A 19,611-nucleotide genomic window follows, 5' to 3' on the forward strand; every position below is an offset into this window, starting at 1 on the left:
GGTTTTGAGAATACAACACTGGCATGAGAATATCCCTTTAAGAAACTGGACACGAATACAGTGTATCAAAAAAGGTAAGTCATATTTATTGGGTCCCTAATACATTGGCTTCTGTGCCTTAAAAACAATCAAATAAACACTATACTAATAAAACCTATATAAACATACAAAACACAATTAATCTACACAACAACTATAAAATAAATTATAAAGTTGTGCAAATTACGCGGGGCTTAATCACAAGGGTTCCTTAGCATGGGGGGTTTCTGTGCAACAAATACTTTTCAAGTAAAGTGCTGTGCCAATAAAGTGCTTCAAGATACTCAACACGGTTTGTTCAGGGGTAATGCTGCATGTCCATATATGGGGGTAAGATGGGAAAGGGTTTGAGGCCAGTCGTCTTCGTCTTCTCTCTTCTTTCTCTCCGCCTGCAATTATAGAGATCTAGACCAGTTCACTGTGCATTTACACGATACATTTGCGTTGTCTCAGGCAGTGGTTATACAGGGATTCAACGTTGCTTGTTCGAATACTCACTCGCCAGCCAGGTTTTTACACCTGGCGCTGAGTTGGTTGCGTATGCAACGTTATCGCCACTTTCCAGTCTCAGCGCTCCTCATATGGTCTGGTCTCACTCGCCTCTTCCTCCCCTTCGGTTCGATCGCTTTCTCCTCTTGGTTTCTCCTTTGAATGTAGGCACACCTCGGCTTCCAAACTCCTAGGTGGCTGGTATGTCTACTTCATCTATGCACTCCTCTACTCCGTGTCTCGGCACAACCTTCCCCTCTGCTGTCCTTCTCCTCACTGACGCCTCTGTCACTTGGGTGCTCTGTTCTTTCTTTCAAACGGTCCCGCCTCCGCTTTTGTACCTGCCAAACCACACCTCCCTCTTCTTTCATTTGTCCGTGGTGACAGTCTGTCTGGGGACATTGGCCATGACCGTGGCCTTGGGCGTGACCGCGTGACTGCCGCTCTGCCACTCAATGTCTCTCAATACATGTGACCAGGGGATCATGGGGAAAACAATTATAAACAATACAGTGCGTAATAATAATTGGTACAAAAATAATAAGATGGTGGGGTTAAATGAGGCAATTATACACATTAAGCACCAATAAAAACAAATTACAAAAGTTTTAAGAACCCCTCATTTCACCCTTGTCACACATACATACATACATACATACATACATACATACATACATACATACATACATACGTTCTTATCTTTATACTTTAAGTTGTAAATAGGTTGCTTCAGTGTAAAGAGCCAACCTCACAGGGACAAATTCCTCATGTGCAAACAATAAACATATTATCTCACAATAATTAAATAAAAATCTCGTTCTGATTCTAACTACTTCTGTCTTTATAAATAATGTTAAATTGAATCCTTCATCACATGAATACCTACTTGAAGAAGTAAATATGGGGAAGTATTGTGGCATGGTCATGTTGGATCTTGTGTCGTGCGCATTTAAATCAGCAATTTTTATGTTGATGGGAAAAAGTAAGGGCCCTGGTACAGACCCCCGGGCCCTGGGGACTTTGGTCAACAAAGTATATGGGGTTTAAGTGGTGAAACCTCAGGTCTCAGCCTCACCTTGATCTGCATATTGCTGAACAATGTGCTGTTGTTCAACAGGAGGTGGTACTGGAGACCCCAGCCAACCTCCCCTACATGGGCACATCTGGGCAGGGGTGTGGGTGTGTGTGGAGCAGCTCGCCACAGGTACCTCGCATCACTGGAGCCCTCAGGGGACGCGGCACCCTCGCCAATGTACCACGGGAAATAATCAGATTTAGGCTGGTAGTCTCCGATTCCATCTGGACCTTTGTTTGATTAACAAAACAGAATAAGGCTGACAGAGATCTAACACACACACACACCCTATATACTTTGTCCATACAACAAATAGTGAAAATAGCCACGCTGTAAGCTTGTAGATCTGCAGTTTTCGCTATTTAAAAAAGAAAATTTGACATTTTTTGCCCATAATGATCCAAAATAGGTACACCAGGTAGGTTTAAAGGGATTTAAAATGTAAGTTGCGATATACTGTATAGAAATGGTGAAGTTAAGTCATATGTGAGTATGTACAGTAATAGATAAACTCCTACTAACCTTTACCAAATATTTAATATTCATACATCAACCTATTTCAAACATGCAGAAGTGGCTCGGGCTATCTAATGAGCTATGGAGAATATGAGACATCTGCCACAGTGACACGCCCACGTGTTCTAGAATCAGAGTAGAAACTGTCCTTCTGCTTCTCCTCCTACCTGTAAAGCACTAGTTCTCAATGTGGGGTCCGGGGACCCCCAGTGGTCCTTGTGGGGTTTCCAAGGAATCCCCAAATGGTTTAGGAACCAAATGGACCCATACGGGTCTGTAACTCTGAGAGAGTGCAAATGGAACCAAATGATCACTGTTCCCATTTGTGCACTCTCTTATGAGGGGACTTATGAGGGTCCGTGGCATAATGCAGTGGTTCTCAACCTGTGGGCCGGGACCCCCAGGGTGATCCCCACATGATTTTGGGGGGTCTCCCAGATGATTTTCTTAATTTCCAACATTGTTTTCTCACTCAACAATAAACAAACCAACATACAGTGTTTACAGAGTATCTGTACATTTATAAAGTGACAATTTAAGGACTTTTAAGACCTTTTTAATACCTCTAAAATGACAAATTAAACAATTGCCAAATTGTCAAATATTGAAGGCAGAAATTGTACCAAGTTAAACAAAATATAATGCCTCAACTCCTACAATTCCAAGTGCTTGTCAGGGTGGGAGGTCCCCAGTTCAAATAATTTATTTGGGGGGTCACGGCCTGAAGAGGTTGAGCATCACTGGCCTAATGCATATCAAATTATTGGGGAGCTTGAAATTAAAACGCATAAGACCTGTAAAGATTATCCTCTGTCCATACTGTCTCTCCTACCTGTAAAGATCATCCTCTGTCCATACTGTCTCTCCTACCTGTAAAGATCATCTTCTGTCCATACTGTCTCTCCTACCTGTAAAGATCATCTTCTGTCCATACTGTCTCTCCTACCTGTAAAGATCATCTTCTGTCCATACTGTCTCTCCTACCTGTAAAGATCATCTTCTGTCCATACTGTCTCTCCTACCTGTAAAGATCATCCTCTGTCCATACTGTCTCTCCTCTGCCTTCATTTTATTCTTGTGCATCCTTTGTGTCTTTGATGTTCTCAGTCAGGCTCTTGTTTGGGGATTGCTTGGGGATTAGACGGGAGATTCTTGTACGCACAGCTCTGTGTGTGTGTGTGTGTGTGTGTGTGTGTGTGTGTGTGTGTGTGTGTGTGTGTGTGTGTGTGTGTGTGTGTGTGTGTGTGTGTGTGTGTGTGTGTGTGTGTGTGTGTGTGTGTGTGTGTGTGTGTGTGTGTGTGTGTGTGCGCGCGCGCATAGTACCTCCGGGGGAGAATATGAGCCTGGTGGTCATGGGGTCAGTTCCCTGTTGGCAAGCAACTGATGGTGGTTGTCATGGCAGCAGTGTTGTTGTGACTTTCTGCCTCACATAACTGCCATGTGACTGTCAAAGTTAACTACTTTCAACCTTGTTTCCCTAATTTGGGCATGTCATTATGAGCAAAAGTGTACAACGATTTTCAAGAATTTTCAATTATTTTCCCCAAACATTTCCAAAAATTCAAGAATTCGCAAAAATAGCAAACATTAGCCAAACATGTTATAATATCATCATAGTGTAGAAAAGTCTAAAATAACTTTATTTGTGTTTTAAAAACAGTATCAATATACAGACAATTTTCAGTAAGTCCAGTTTTGATGTCATTGTGTTAAAATGAAAAGCAAATCATATTAGTGGAGTGGCACAATGCAAATTAACACAGGAATGGCCCTGGTAGCAGTTAAATGGTCAACAATGTTATAGTAGGCTACTCTTCCACTACTGAGAATGACTTTAGGAAGAGACACCCTGAGAAAAAAGACATATGCTACACTGTCCAGTGTCCACACAAAATGGGAAGATACATTTTCTTTTTGTTATGTCGAATGGACAATATATTTGTCACATCAGCAACAACTACACAGCGATTGTGAACAAAGGGAACTTGTAAAGACACTTTCTGACAAACCACAAATCATGTGACAAGACTTCTTCCGAGAAAAAGAAAGATAGAACTGAAATCTCATCCATATGTATGTACTATGTGTACCTTACAAAACGGCATCAAGTGCTGTCATCTGTATTAAGTGCTGTAGGTATCCGTCTCATCAGCAACAACTGCGGAAAGAAAGGGAACTTGGAAAGACACTTTCTGACAAACCACAAATCAGTTAACTAGGCTTCTCCAGATGAGAAAAAAAGATGAAAAAAGAAGGATCTGAAATCTCAACCACACATGACACTGGAAGCGCTGCACCTGCACAGTGATGGTGAAGAAAGGGAACTTGAAAAGACACTTTCTGACAAACACATTGAACAAAATTGAAATCTCAACCATTGCCAAAATGTATAGACTACTGTACATAGGACTTGATCATCAACATTTTAAAAGTCCCATAAATATGAGTTGCATTATATTTTAATAACACTTTTTCAGAATTGATCTTGCCTTTATTATTCACATTCAATATCGACTTATTCTGTTAGTTAGTTTTTTCTATTAACTTATTCTATATTTGCATTATTCTAATTAGAAGCCTATAATAAGACATACAAGTGGCGGTGGTTATCACTGTCTGGTGATGGCAGATCTCACCAGTTTTGAAAAAGAGCGCAACGGATCTTGTGTCTGAAAAGGTTGCCCACCCCAGTACCTACAGTAGAGGTTGTGATGCCATCTGGCATCAAGGTGCCCTTCACAACAACAACAAGGCTCTCACCCACCACCTGCTACATTTAATGTAGGCTACTGTCTGTCTGTCTGTCTGTCTGTCTGTCTGTCTGTCTGTCTGTCTGTCTGTCTGTCTGTCTGTCTGTCTGTCTGTCTGTCTGTTTTCGTTAAGTAGGTTTATCTGGCACTGTTCGGTTTGATATTAGGCTAACTCTATGGCACTGTTAAGCTCCTTTCCTTCTACTGAATGCACATATGTTATTAAGGAATGAAAGGAAAATAAATAAATACAGCCCAAACTCTAAATATTTTACATTGACTCATTCGTTTTGAGAGTAGGTGAAAAATGAGTAATTAGAATAATTTATGCTTTATGAAATCATTATTTTCTAACATCTTTCATCGTTGCCATACTGTCTGGCCCGGTTCCCGCCACTAGATGGAGACAAAACTCTATTGTGTCACATCTCATTGTCCTCGAGCTCCATTTTTTCTAAGTGGACTCGCCCAGTAGCCCCTCCCCTTCTGTCATGTCAGCCACACTTAGATAGAGAAACACCGGAAGTGGGACTAATTGGCCTTCAGAAAGAATATCAACGGGAAGATGGGAATAAAATAAGGTATAGCTGTCAGTGGTGAATGGTGTAAAGTACATTTACTCAAGTACTGTACTTAAGTACACTTTTGAGGGATTTTTACTTTACTGGAGTATTTCCCATTTTCAATACTTTTACTACTCAATTACATCTCAGGCAAATATTATATGTACTTTTACTCCACTATAATTTATTGAAAACTTCAGTTACTAGTTACTTTGTAGATTTGGATTATTATTACAAAACATACTTTAACTACTTCAGCCCTATATCATTTTCGTCCATTTGAAAAGAGCAGATCTACAAGCTCTCAATGCGTCGCGATGTGACACGTGCTTGTAGATCTGCTATTTTCAAAAGATTGCTATACATTTTATACATTTGAAAACGTGTGAAATGGGACATTCTGCATTATGGGTATTACTTTTGGTACTTTAAGTTTATTTTGATGCAAAAACTTTTTACATTTTTACTCAAAATCAATTTTGATTACCAGACTTTTACTTAACAGAGTGTTGTTTCTACAGTGCAGTATCGATGCTTTTACTTAAAGTTAAAAAAAAATGTAGTACTTTTTCCACCACTAGTATGGTATGCAGCTCCTTAGGAGCATGGATCCTTATTTTTTAACTCCATGGGTGGAACTATATATTATGATTATACCTCTATGGGCTGGAACTATATGGTGGTTTTATTGTGAAGTCGGTGACCGGAAACTCAACATTTCCGCATCCTGGTGTGACTTGCCAGTGGTTCCTGTCACCATGGTGGAAGGAATACAACACAAGCCAGCGTTACTTTTAAAGTAAACCCATCCAAAAATGCTTTTTATGGTGACATTCTCTCAGTGACCAGCGTCCAGGCCGACTAACCTCTCACAATGGACACCTTGTTTTTATCGTCGGGATAACGGCCTAATGTCTGGACCTACTTTGCTGCTTTTTTTCCTCTCTCTTTCTTTTTTCCACCCTCTGGTATTCTCTAACACGGGGAATGTATTTTTTTCGTCGACAGCAGAAATGCTGGAGACAAGAAGAAATGTTGTCTTTAATGAGCTCCAGTGACGGAATCGGTTTAATACCCTGATACCGCGACCGTTTTTCGACCAGTTTATCAGACAAACCGGGGGACAGTCTCGCCTCTCCTCCTCTTCTGTTAGTCTGATAGAATAAGTTGTTCTCCTGGGGAGTGGTGGCTGCTGGTGGCTTTGGGGACAGAGAAGACACCCCGAGGAGAGAGAGAGGGGACAGACAGACAGGCTGGGCCCTGCTGCCCTGTGGGACACACTACAGGACAACACAGGGACCATCCCAGGAGCTTGTTGTGTAAATAGCAAACTGTTGGGATAATACCATTCATTTAGAGTCCCCGGCCTGAACGGGGGAAGGATTTCTCCCCAGTTTAATCATCATCAGAAACAATGGCGTCTTATGTGGATAACAGCTTTCGGCAGGCTGTGATGATGAATCCGGCCGAAAGGACGCAACAGGTACAGATCAAATGATGATTTTATTGATGAGCTTTTTTTGGGCTGCTGTTTATGATGTATTGTTTTCTCGTGCAGTGTTGTTGCGCCCTTTGTGCTGCTGTTCATTGATGCAACATGGTGACCAGTCTGTCATAATAAGAGGGGGGGAAAAATAGACAATGGATATAAAAATGTCCCTGCAGGGATTTTTTTTATAGCCATTGTGTATATTTTTTCAAAATATTGGGAGGTCATTTTTGCGTCCGTTTCCATGGAAACCGAGGCAAAAATGACCTCGCAATATTTTTCTTATATATATGTTTTACATCTAACTAGCTGTAATGTCTTGGCATTGCAGGACACATGCATGCAGGAGCAAATCCTGGTGAAAACGATTTATCTATTTTTGTAATCAAATTTAATATACCAGATTGTAGGATGCACTGACTCGACTCCTCCTGTGGTCAACCAACCTCACAGGTTAAATGTCTGTGTGTAATCTGTATATAATCTGTTGCCATTCAGGTTCCATCCCGTGGAACCGCTATCAGAGAGAGATAATAAATAGGTCTGGGCTGTGGTGCTGGGGTTTGAACCCAAACGCTTGGGGTTGCAAAACATACAACAGCTCTAGTGTCTCTGGTAGAACCAACCAGGGTGGCTGAAGGGATGTGCTTCTCATCGTTATTCATTTCAAAACCCCAATTTGTTATGCATTATTAGGCCACAGACCCCTAATTGATAGACTTACTGATCGATAGACAACCTACAACTATTGTTGTTTATTTATTGTTTGGTCTGATATGGTTTGTCATTTGGTCCCGAATTCCTTCTCTTCCTACTGTCTGTCTGTCTGTCTGTCTGTCTGTCTGTCTGTCTGTCTGTCTATCTATCTATCTATCTATCTATCTATCTATCTATCTATCTATCTATCTATCTATCTATCTATCTATCTATCTATCTATCTATCTATCTATCTATCTATCTATCTATCTATCTATCTATCTATCTATCTATAGAGATAACAGTGAAACTCAGATCAATATAGTAATTGTTGTACTGTATGTTCTCTAGTTGTATTTACTTGTACATGTAATAATGGTGAAGATTAACTACCGGTCATTTATCTGGAGACCCTCCAGAACCCCTTCAAGGACCCCTGGGGGTCTCTAGTCTGGACCCACATTGTTGAGAACCACTGCTGTAGGGAACATAGTGCTGAGTCTGCTGACAACTGGCTCCTCCAGGATGAAGCCTCCACAGGAAAATCCTCAGTGTCAGTCTAACTCAGAGAGTGTACAAATGTACATACAGATATACATTTGTGCAGACAAGAGTTACAAATGGATAAGCTAACACTGGGGATTTACTGTGTTCAGATTGAAAAAGAGCAGTTTTCCCTTTGCTTGTTTTCAGTATATTTCTATCATCACCGTATTGACTGATACTGCATGCCGGTCAGGAAGGGATGCTAGGTGCATGGCTAGTTTCGGGTTCATGCAAATAGCTTGGCTGTGTGTGTTTCCGGTGGTGTAATGTCGTCGACCCAGCTTTACTTATACCATCACAGATACTACCAGACTGATTTAAAGCTCTTTCATTTAGGCTCATCTCTGCCGAAAGGCTATACATCTCTGAGTTAGTCTAATGACTAATGCCACCACTTTGTCTTGGTCTGAATCCTGTTCCAACAAAAGCTTTACACACAATAGGCAATCAATAGGCCACCACTTAAACCAGAAAGATGTGGCCGGTGGCCAAGCCTGTATGCTGCTGTTTGTGATATTATTGAGGAAACAATTCTGATGTCATTGATGGTCTGTCAACCAGACTAGACTGCAGTCTGTCCCTCGTTGACATGGCGGATGGTTGCTAATGGTAATATGGGTTGACAAAAGACTAGGATGCAGAATTTGGCATGCATCGCCGGCAGCTAAATTCATCCATAAACATAAACAATGGACTATAAATCTGAACTATTTGTTTACATTGCTGCACCAACATAAACATGCCAGGGTTTGAAATCCATTGTAATTTGTTCACCCATGTCTGTCCAAGCTGTAATCAGAATCAGTAATTAAACGAGTACAATGCATGTACAGGAAGTCAGGAATTTCAGGATCAGGATCTTTGCACTCTCAGGAAGCCTAATAGTTTGTGTCTTTCTTGTAGTTGTAAATCATTAGAGCAGTGGTTTTCAACCCGTTTCATATGAAGGTCCATTATTTATTCAACTTTGAGTCACGGACCACCGTTTGGTGAGATTTAGACTCAGACCGAAAACGAAAGAATATTTTCTTATCGTTGGATACAATTTTGTCCACATTTCCATGCTGTATTGATGTTGGTACAAACGTTGATCAACATAACAGTTATTTAATTAAGTAATGCAGATGTTTAACAATTTGGTGAGATTTAGACTCAGACTGAAAACGAAAGAATATTTTCTTATCGTTGGATACAATTTTGTCCACATTTCCATGCTGTATTGATGTTGGTACAAACGTTGATCAACATAACAGTTATTTAATTAAGTAATGCAGATGTTTAACAATAGTTTTACTCTTGAGAGTGTAGGGAATATAGGGAACATAGACCCATAAGGGTCCATTTGGTTTAATTTTACACTCTCAAGAGTTAAAGATCTATAAGGGTCCATTTGGTTACCAACTGTCCACCATTTAGCTGGGGACCACCTGGAACCCCCTCAAGGACCACTGGTGGTCCCCGGACCACTGGTTGAGAACCACTGCATTAGAGTATAATAGGGTTTCATTTTACACTCTCAAGAGATAAACATCTAATAAGGACCACTGCATTAGAGTATATAGGTGCAATGTGGACATCTTCAGAAACACTGCAGGTAGTGCTGCGACCAGGGATGGAGGAGAGACCACCACATCAAATCAAGCTCAAAACATTCACAATCCGTAGAGAAGGGAAGCATAGCTATGCATTGTGGAACACTTCGCAGTACACTGACAGAATGCTTTTCCATATCGATCTACAGTCTGGCACTATTAAACTTGACCTGCTTGTTGGGAATAGTTACTGTAGGCTACACCTTTCAGATCCTTCTAATTCAGCTGTTCATTTGGTGGTTGACCTTGTGTTGTCTGTCTGTCAGTTTATCCTAATGGGCTTGACAGGGCCCCTATTGTCAGGATTAGCTAACGGTTAGCGGCCAGGATCTGTTGCTGGGACTCGACCTTCATCTCAGCCTGCACCATTAATCATCATCTAGATCAGTGGTTTTCAACCTTTTTCATATCAAGGTCCATTATTTATTGGGCGTTTGAGCCATGGACCACCATTTGATGAGAATTAGACTCTCAGACCCAAAACTTAGAATATTTTGTTATCATTGGATTTTGTCCACAATTCCATGCTGTATTGATGTTGGTACCATAGGAGAGATGACAGGCAAACGTTGATCAAAATAACAATTCTTTATTTAAGTAACGCAGATGTTTAACAATAATTTAACTCTGGAGAGTGTAAAATGAAACGGGTCCATTTGGTTTCATTTTACACTCTCAAGAGTTAGAGATCTATAAGGATCCATTTGGACCCCCTCAAGGGCCACTGGTGGTCCCCAGACCACTGGTTGAGAACCACTGATCTAGATTGCTTTTGGAAATGTTGCTATTCCTCCCAGAGTCTCTCTGTCTCCACAACCTCAGTATTTTCTCAGAGGGGAAGGTGTTTTTCAGAGAGCTTTTTAAAACAAGCTGTTCTAAGTGCTGTGCAGAATGCCTAGCCTCGGGAATCAAAATCACCTGAGTAGCTATCTTCTTTCTGTTTATTTAAACTGAGCAAATACCTGAACATTAGCATGTCACATCTTCCCTTCAGATTTTGCATACGCAATACACATACATAAAAAATGAAGCATTAATAACATGCCTGTTGTTTATAAAAAACAACATTTGTAAATTGCGTTGGCCACTGTGGTTAATTATTTGGTTATTAACCCAGTAAGACCTGAGGCCGATTCTACAAATGTCTTCTAAATCCGAACAGTTTTCTGAAACACTTGCTATAATATCAGTGGTTCTCAAACACTTTCATGTCAAGGACCCCCCAAAATGATATGTATTTGGCTGCGGACCCATCTCAAAATATTTAGTTCCACGGCAGGGACGCTAGATATGGCAGTGCACGGCGGATTTGTAGTGGGTGGGACGCCTCGCCCCGACGTTAGAAGAATTGCGACGTGACATTCTAATACAGCACGAATACCGTATCTCAGCACCGGCCACAGTGGCGCACCTCGCTAATCATTAGACTCCCAATCCATTACCACTGGGAGTCTAGGTTCGACTCCCGCTTGGGACAATACTTTTTCAAACAACCGATAACCGATAAAATATAGTTATAAGCTATATATATATATAGTTTTGGACCAGACCGCGACGGAGGGGCGCAGTCTCAAGCGAATTTGAGCAACGAGAGGCACCACCGAGCTCTAAAGTGCAGGAGTTGCCGTGGCGAACGTTGCGAAGTTCGCTTTGATCCTACTCAGCCCCGTCCGAGTTATGTACCGACAGAATAGTAAATGATGTTGTGGGGACTGCGTTTGCCCCAACTGACACTCAAAGTGAATACTGGCCAATCACAGCGCATCTTTCCCGGGACTTAGACAACTCTCAACTTCTGCTACAAATCCGCAGTGCATTCCTAAAGCTCGTGGCCGGGACCCCTCCCAGAAACAAAGATTGAGCAAAGAATATATATATTCAAAGATGTGCACGCATTTTCATGATTTTTCAAAAATAGCAGATCTACAAGCTCGCAGCGCGACACTCGGTGCCGCGCTGCGACCTTGTATATCTGCTATTTTTTTAATAGCCAAAGAAATCTTAAAATGACACAATGATTGAATGGGTCAATAACATACCTGTTGTTTAGAAAACGGATATTTGTAAATTGCAACGGCCACTGTGGTTAAGTATTTGGTTATGAAATGATGCAGCTTACGGTCTCCTCTCCTCTCCTCTGCTGTAAAGATGAAGCATGCATTGCATTCATGACATGTCATCTGTGTTATTGTTCAGCCAGGTGTCCAGAGCCAAAGGCCGCCTGCACATTTCTCCACAGCTCTGCCCCCCTTGCCCTGTGTGTCAGGGACAGGGGTCACAGGGAACATAGGCTGCCTCGCACAATTTCCTCCTATTGTAGCTTAACCCCCCAAGCTAAGAATATCTAGAAGAATTACCCGGACAAAATGTACATTTAGCAATCCATTTGGTTCAATTTATACACTCTCTCAGAGTTATGGGAATTCTTACTATAAAAAAAGTTTGAGAACCGCTGCTCTATACTTTGTAAACTGGACACGAGTTGCCTCTGTACTTGGTGCGCTCTTTTTTCACTCGACACCAAATCTCTTTGCCAAAAAATTGGCAAATCTACAAATTCACGACCTGCTGCAACGAGACGTATTGTGAGCTTGTGGATCTGCTATTTTTTAAAGCGAATGTTCCCCCCCAGGATAAGGATGCTAGTGTTCAAGTGGACAATCAGCTGGTATGGCAATCCATAGGGACATAAAACAACTGTAAAATAAATATGAATTTCTGTATCAGTAACCTCATAAGTAAATGTCATAAACCCATATGCCAGAGACCAGAGTGCTATTGCTCGCACCCACCCGTGATTTATTATGACGTTTTTTCTATATAGTACCTTTTTTATGGAAGGATAAACCCCCTGAGATGCATCATCTCATTTTCGAGGGGGTCCTTACTGGTCCTTTCTGACGCCGATCTGCTTCAATTGCAGGTTTACCTGTTGGACCTGCAGGTCACAAGTGACCCATGCATCACTGGTCTCAGACAGTAACGACAAAAGCCTGATTTATACTTGTTAGTCGTGCGACTCCATTGTATGACGGTCCTTGACGGAGTATAAATTAAACCAGTGGTTCTCAAACTTTTTCATGTCAAGGACCCCCAAAATGATATGTATTTGGCTGCGGACCCCCATCTAAAAATATTTTGTTCCAGGGACCCCCAGAAGCAAAGATTTGAGTTACAAATGTTTGCTTTAAAAAATATATATATATTAAAAGATTTGCACAAATTTTCACGATTTTTCAAAAATAGCAGATCTACAAGCTCATAGCGCGGCACTCGGTGCCGCGCTATGAGCTTGTAGATCTGCTATTTTTGAATAGCAAAAGTATAAGAAGTAATAATTATTCTGATGCTATATTTACACATTTTGCTGGGTACCCCCTGGAACACCCTAGGGGTCCCCGGACCCCACTTTGAGAACCAATGAATTAAACAATAACGGGTAACCTCACCAATTTTGATCCTGAATCCCATGATTCGGAACTTCTGATGAGAGATGATCATTATGCATAGTAGTGTTGGGGGGGGGGGAATACCCTACGTCTTCTCTGTAGTTCCTCTGTGAAATACAGAAGTATACGCCCGATTTTAATCGCATGGCAGCTAATGATGATGAGTCACATGCATTGCCTCCAAGAGATGTACATTTTTAATACAAACATAAATAGATTTGGAATTATGGAATGAAGAATATAGAGAGAGTTTCTTAGTTCCTGTTTACCAGAGCAGAGCAGCCTCACAATAAAACACCTCATTGTTTCACAGCCTACGGCTTCATGTGAAGGAACATTAGTTAAATCATGTGGCACTAAAGTTAGACGTTAATTTTCTTTTCCTGTGTGGATGCACACTCTACGCAAGCGATTTTCAACCCTGTTTTTTGTTTCAAGGACCCTGATTCTGAAACGCATTAGGCCAGGGGTCTTCAACGTTTTTCAGGCCAAGGACCCCCTAGCTGAGAGAGAGATGAAGCAGGGACCCTACATTGCATACAATTGTGTTGCAGATTAAACCTTTTCATAGATTTCATAGATAGCGGTTTTGTGTAAATGTTTTTTGTTCATTTCAGACATTAACCATTTAAACATCCGAACCTTCGAAACCTTCAAAAATAGCTATTTTCGGCTAATGTTCCCCTCAGAAAAAGAATTCTAGGGTTCAAGTGGTTAATAAATTAAATAAATAGGTGGTTAATTAAAAAAAAATCCTATCTCACAAAGATTTGGCGGACCCCCTACAGTAGCTCTGAGGATTCCCTAGGGGTCCTGGACCCCCTGTTGAAGACCCCCATTTGATGCAATTTATATCTTTGGGACCCCAATCTACGCTGTCAAATCATCAGTGTAACACATTTTGATACAACTGTGTGCGAAGACAATTTAGGGGGGTCGAATTGGTTTCCCATCTATCAGTCATTCAGCTGGGGGGGGGGGGTGGGAGGGGGACCCCCTGGAGCCTCCTTCAGGGACTGTTGGGGATCCCCCGACCCTGCGTTGAGAACCGGTGCCGAAAGCTACCGGCTCTAATCATCCTGTGAAGGAAGCGGTTTCTACCTATTGTGTCTTGAGCGTTGATGGCCAAGTGTCCGTCTGTCAGCTTCCTGCCGGGTACAGGCAGGAAGAGGATAAACGTCAGGATGCTTTTTGAACTTCTGTCAGGAAGGAGCTTCTCTTTTCCCCTCTCCGCATAAAAGCCGAGTTGTTGTTTATTTTTTTCGTCAGCAAGCTGCTCGTTGCTTTGTGTGTGACCTCTGTTCCATTTTCGTCACCGAGTCACAAAGCATGTGAGAGTCTTATTTATAAACCCCCTGCAGATCTGCCGTTGTTCAACCAAAGTGAAAGACCTCTGTGGAGATGTTGTCGTACCGGCTGCTGCTGGACGTACCGTGGAGTTTCCCAGAGTCCTGAAACTCACTGAACTGAAGTGTCTCTTTTCCTGTGTGTGTGTGTGTGTGTGTGTGTGTGTGTGTGTGTGTGTGTGTGTGTGTGTGTGTGTGTGTGTGTGTGTGTGTGTGTGTGTGTGTGTGTGTGTGTGTGTGTGTGTGTGTGTGTGTGTGTGTGTGTGTGTGTGTGTGTGTGTGTGTGTGTGTGTGTGTGTGCGTGTGCGCACGCCGTACCAGGCCTGTACAACTGTAAATGATGTCACATGTTATTCTTGTATTTGGAAGTGGAGGCAGGCGCTGGCTTAAAGTGGTCACACAGCTCTGAGAGAGGCAGAGGGAGAGGCAGAGAGAGGGAGAGAGTGAGTGTGTGAGAGAGAGAGAGAGAGAGAGAGTGGTCACAGTGACGTTGTTCAGCCCTGTTTAAAAACAGATCCTTGAATTCAGGAGGGAAAAAAAAAACCTGCCCACACAGTGACGAAAAACACAGTCTCTAATTGGCTGCTTTTGAGCCATGCTCTCAGCCGTCATTGGTTCAAGTTTTCTAGTGAAATTGTCGCGTACGTTGGCATTGATTGATTGACAAAGGGCCAAAATAAAATACTGATTACCATACTAATAATATCAGGTGGTGGACTAGTTGTGGTTCTTCAGTGGTGTTGTTATCCACAGAGACTTATGAGTAAGCAGCAGTACAGGTGGTCCAGTAGGGATCGAACCTGTGACCTTTTCATTGCGGTACAGTCACTCTGATCTCCAGGCCTTGCTACCTGTTCCCCTCCTCCCAAGAGCACCGAGTGCCGCGCTATGAGCTTGTAGATCTGCTATTTTTGAAAAATCTTGAACATTTGTGCAAATATATATATATTTTTTAAAGGGAACATTTTTGACTCAAATCTTTGCTTCTGGGGGGAACCTGGAACAAAATATTTTCAGATGGGTGGTCTGCGGCCAAATACATATCATTTTGGGGGTCCTTGACATGAAAAAGTTTGAGAACCACTGATATTATGGCTACATACAGTTTTCAGAAAACCGTTTTAGAAGACATTTGTAGATTGAATGGGTTACAGTAACAGCTTGGTGGGTTACTTCTACATCATACACTGCCTCTGTTCAGAATACATCAGGGCTGTTGTGAGCCGACGCCCCACGGTAGCTAAATCTAATAATGAAAAGGCCAATCCTGTACACTTTGTGTTTAAATGGGCCAGTAAAATTGAAGGAAGTCAAACTCACTGCATCCGAGTCATTTGACATCGATGGAGCAGCTAGCCAAAGCTGTAATTGTTTTAACGTCACAGCGCTAACACCAGACAGTGTTATTCTGCTTTCTACTTGGTAGAGCTATTCCCTCTCATCACCACCAAGGTAGGCTAATATTTGAATGGAACTCCTGAGGATTGATTTCAGTTTTTAAAGTTTGTTTTGTAAAATAAATTGAATATTTGGCAGTAGATTGCTTCAGTGGAATCAATCTGATTTGGCTTATCAAGTTATCATGGGGAAACTGAAGTAACACAAAGGTTAGATGTTGATTGCTTTCTACTTTAGCATCTTTGTTGATGTTTCTGGTTGGTTGTATGGCTCACACGACTCTTAAAGCCCGATTATACATACTTATGCCCTGTGACAATGGCGCAATGCGCCATGTTGTGAGCTTGTAGATCTATTATTACAGCATGGCAAGAGTCTAGCTGTGTGTGTGTGTGTGTGTGTGTGTGTGTGTGTGTGTGTGTGTGTGTGTGTGTGTGTGTGTGTGTGTGTGTGTGTGTGTGTGTGTGTGTGTGTGTGTGTGTGTGTGTGTGTGTGGTGTGTGTGTGTGTGTGTGTGTGTGTGTGTGTGTGTGTGTGTGTGTGTGACCCATTGTTTTCCGTTATAAAATTGAAGTTAAATATTTCAAAAAGTTTAAAACGTCTGTGAAATGGCAATGTGCATACAACGTTTGGCACTGATTGATCCAGCAGTTTGCAAGGTGAGCTATGCTTAAATTATGTTTAACAATAACAGTGTTCATAGATTGGGGACCTTGAAACTAAAACGTTTGAGAATCGCTGCCTTAGAGATCACAGATGCCTAATCATGGAGACAATAAGTGCTATTTCTTTTAAAGGAGAATGTCAACACATCCACCCCTCCACAGTCATGCTGCTGATGTGGACATTATGCAAGCCCTCCTGGCTGGGAGGTGGATGGGGGGCGGGGTTGACAGCCGGGGTCTTGGTTGCATCAAGGCAGCGTAACCTACAAGGTGATTCTGAGCTCCACGGGGACATGGATGATTAATGAAAATGGGGTTTGTTCTTAAGTGGTCGGAAACCATCTGGGATAACAGCTCACTTGAGGTCAAACCAGGCCAGAGACAATTAGTTCCATCAGGGTTTCGAGGCGCCAATGTCATGAGCAAATTCAGTCAGTCACAGTAACAGGCCTGGTAGTTCTGATTGTTATTACAGTCTCATTATTACTGCTGGAAAACATAAAGGAAGTCCTGTGCCGTGTTGTCACCAGAAAGAGAGCAGAGGTGACTTGGAGGTGTTGGTGGGGTTGACAAGAGAAGGGAGTTTCATCATCTGACGGATGTGCGGTTCTGGTCGAAGGTCGACTCTGACTCACAAAGCAGAGAAGAGATCTGACAATTATGGCCTCTCTCTCTGACTCTTTCTCTGACTTAACGGTAGGAGAGTGCCCTGCCCCGTGCATTTGAGAGTGTCGGTCATTTAACCCTTTCATGGACACGGAGATCTCTCCAGCTTCAATCAGAGCAGATAATCATCTCCCAAGTCTCCAGTTTGTTTTTTACCCAAAAAGCAGGAAGCAGGGGGGGGGGGCGAAAGCCGTCCAACATTCCAGAGAGGATCAGATTAGACGTGGAGGCTTTTTGGCAAGCGCGGCGGCCGGCCAGCCGGCCCGGGCCGAGTGGACCTAGGGTAGAAACGTGACCAGCTACAGGTCGGACAAAACCCTCAGGGGACCAATTACACAGATAAGGTTTCAACGAGATGTTCACCCAACACTTCTGCTCCCCTGGGCGCCGTGGGGCACGGCGAAGGGAAATGGAACAACACTGTTCTTAATCGCCTGGTGCATAATTGGAGAGGGAAACAAACGTCAGCACAGGGCTTCGTTCTCTATTTGTCTCTTTTTCTTTTCTTTTTTTTTTTACGGCAAACGTTTCTGCTGGCTGTCGCTCTCAGACTGCTGTTGCTGCGGTTTGTATTCTGACAATGGCATCCATTAACAATGACAGCTGCTGCTCCTGCTCTCTGACAGGGATATGAATCAGCTCTTTCAGCTGATGTCAGCCAATCAACTGCCCTCTGGACCAGCTGATAGTAAAAACCGCTGTTAGCATAAGGCATGACGGCGCAAATCAGGATCAAAAGCACTCTGTAAAACAAAAGCTGTGACTGAGTTAACTAGAAGCTCGCCCCCGCTACGCGGGGGCTCGCGTCTAGCCCGCGGCCACGCCCACGTAGCGCCCGCGGCCACTTGGCAACTCATATAAGTGGCGTAGCGTCATGAGGGCCAGTGGGGCCGTGGCTCGGTCAGTGAAGACCCTGTAGTGCGGATGATATGTGGCATAGAGGGGCAGATTGTAAATCCCCAGAGGAAACATCCGTGGGCTATCATTGGTTCAGCGATGTGTGCGGTCGCCCTGCGGCCCCTCCTCCTCCACCAATGTGCAGTATTGAGAGCCCTGACGTCACAACAATTGGAGCGATGGGCACTGCACTCTGGTTGGTTAGGGTACACCTAGGGCCCAGGTAGAACCCAGTTAAAGCCTGCATGGGCAAACCCAGTTAGGACCCGCCTTGGTCCCACATAAACATGGCTAGTTGGGGCCCACCTAAGGGCCAGGTAGAAGCTACTTATAGCCTGCATGGGCATCGCAGTTGGGACTGAAGTGGATGCCGCTGACATTGCTGACATGGGGTCCATATGGTTTAGCCCACCTTGAAACCATATGGGAACTACGCTGGCATGCTGGCTGGAATGCAAACGCTGCATCATACCTGTAGTGTTTAGTTTGATGTTGTGTGTGTAGCAGATATACCTGCAGTGTGTAGATCAATGTCCATATGTCCAGTTTCTAGTGTCTCTGTCTCTCTCTGGAAGAGGTTGCACATGAACTCTGCAGCCGCACTGAGGCGCTCCAACACAAACACTCTGACATTAAGCTGCTTCACACAACAAACATCAGCACCACGCTGCTGTTTGTCCAAAAGACACAATATCTCCTCTCCGACCGACGTCATGTGTTCATGTATCGACAGCCGTACAGACTCCTTTTGACACATTTTACCTCGTTTATCCAGCTCTCACTGACTCTCCACATCGGGCTGTTATAGCGCCACCATGAGGCTGATTAGAGAAATCTCAAGTGGAATTTCTTCCTCGGCATAGTGGGAATGTGGGTGCAAAGTTGCACGGAAAAGTGCATGCTGTGTTCATAATGTGAGGCATTTTGGTCCAAACGGAGCAGTCCTGCAGACTTTGGAAGCCATTTTAGCCAATCAGGATGGAATATGAAAGATCTGAAAGAGCCTTTTTTTTTAATGACTGTGGAGATACTGTGTACCGATTTGCGTGATGTTTGGGCAAAATATGTAGGAGTACTGTGAGAAAATGTGTTTAGCAAAAAGCGGCCTCCTGGTGGCACTGTAACAGGGCCATGTGAAAGAAATAGGGCAGAGGTTCTGAATTGGCATCCAGGGAGTGTGTGTGCACAGTTTCGCTGCGATCAAGTCAACGATGTGAGAGATTAGCTATCACAGACGGACGGACAGGGGGTGAAATATAGTCTTGCGCCATGCCTTTCGGCCTGGCGGAGACAATAAAAAAACGAAAGTAAAGGAAATGACCATTTCTGCAACAAAAGTAGTCAACAAACTATACTATAAAAACATGGGCCACATTGTCAAATAATCTAAGAAAGAGGCAATCATGTAGAAAATAGCCGATCTACAAGCTTACAAA

General features: G+C 42.9%; 1 protein-coding gene across 5 annotated transcripts in view; it reads left to right on the forward strand.

The window, feature by feature from the left end:
• Positions 1-6,198: 6,198 nt before the first annotated feature.
• rapgef2b (Rap guanine nucleotide exchange factor 2b) overlaps positions 6,199-19,611 on the forward strand; it is a 143,805-nt gene continuing 130,392 nt past the window's right edge. For all 5 annotated transcript variants that reach the window (XR_014599575.1, XR_014599576.1, XR_014599577.1 and 2 more), the window contains exon 1: positions 6,199-6,915. Coding sequence is in view for 1 of the 5 variants with exons in the window: in XM_084041990.1 (XP_083898116.1) it covers positions 6,847-6,915 (69 nt within the window). In the remaining 4 variants the exon portion in view is untranslated. The remainder of the gene's footprint in view (positions 6,916-19,611) is intronic.

The sequence above is a fragment of the Gymnoscopelus microlampas genome (genome assembly GCF_963454915.1).
Source record: "Gymnoscopelus microlampas genome assembly, chromosome: 18".
NCBI classification, from domain to species: Eukaryota; Metazoa; Chordata; class Actinopteri; order Myctophiformes; family Myctophidae; genus Gymnoscopelus; species Gymnoscopelus microlampas.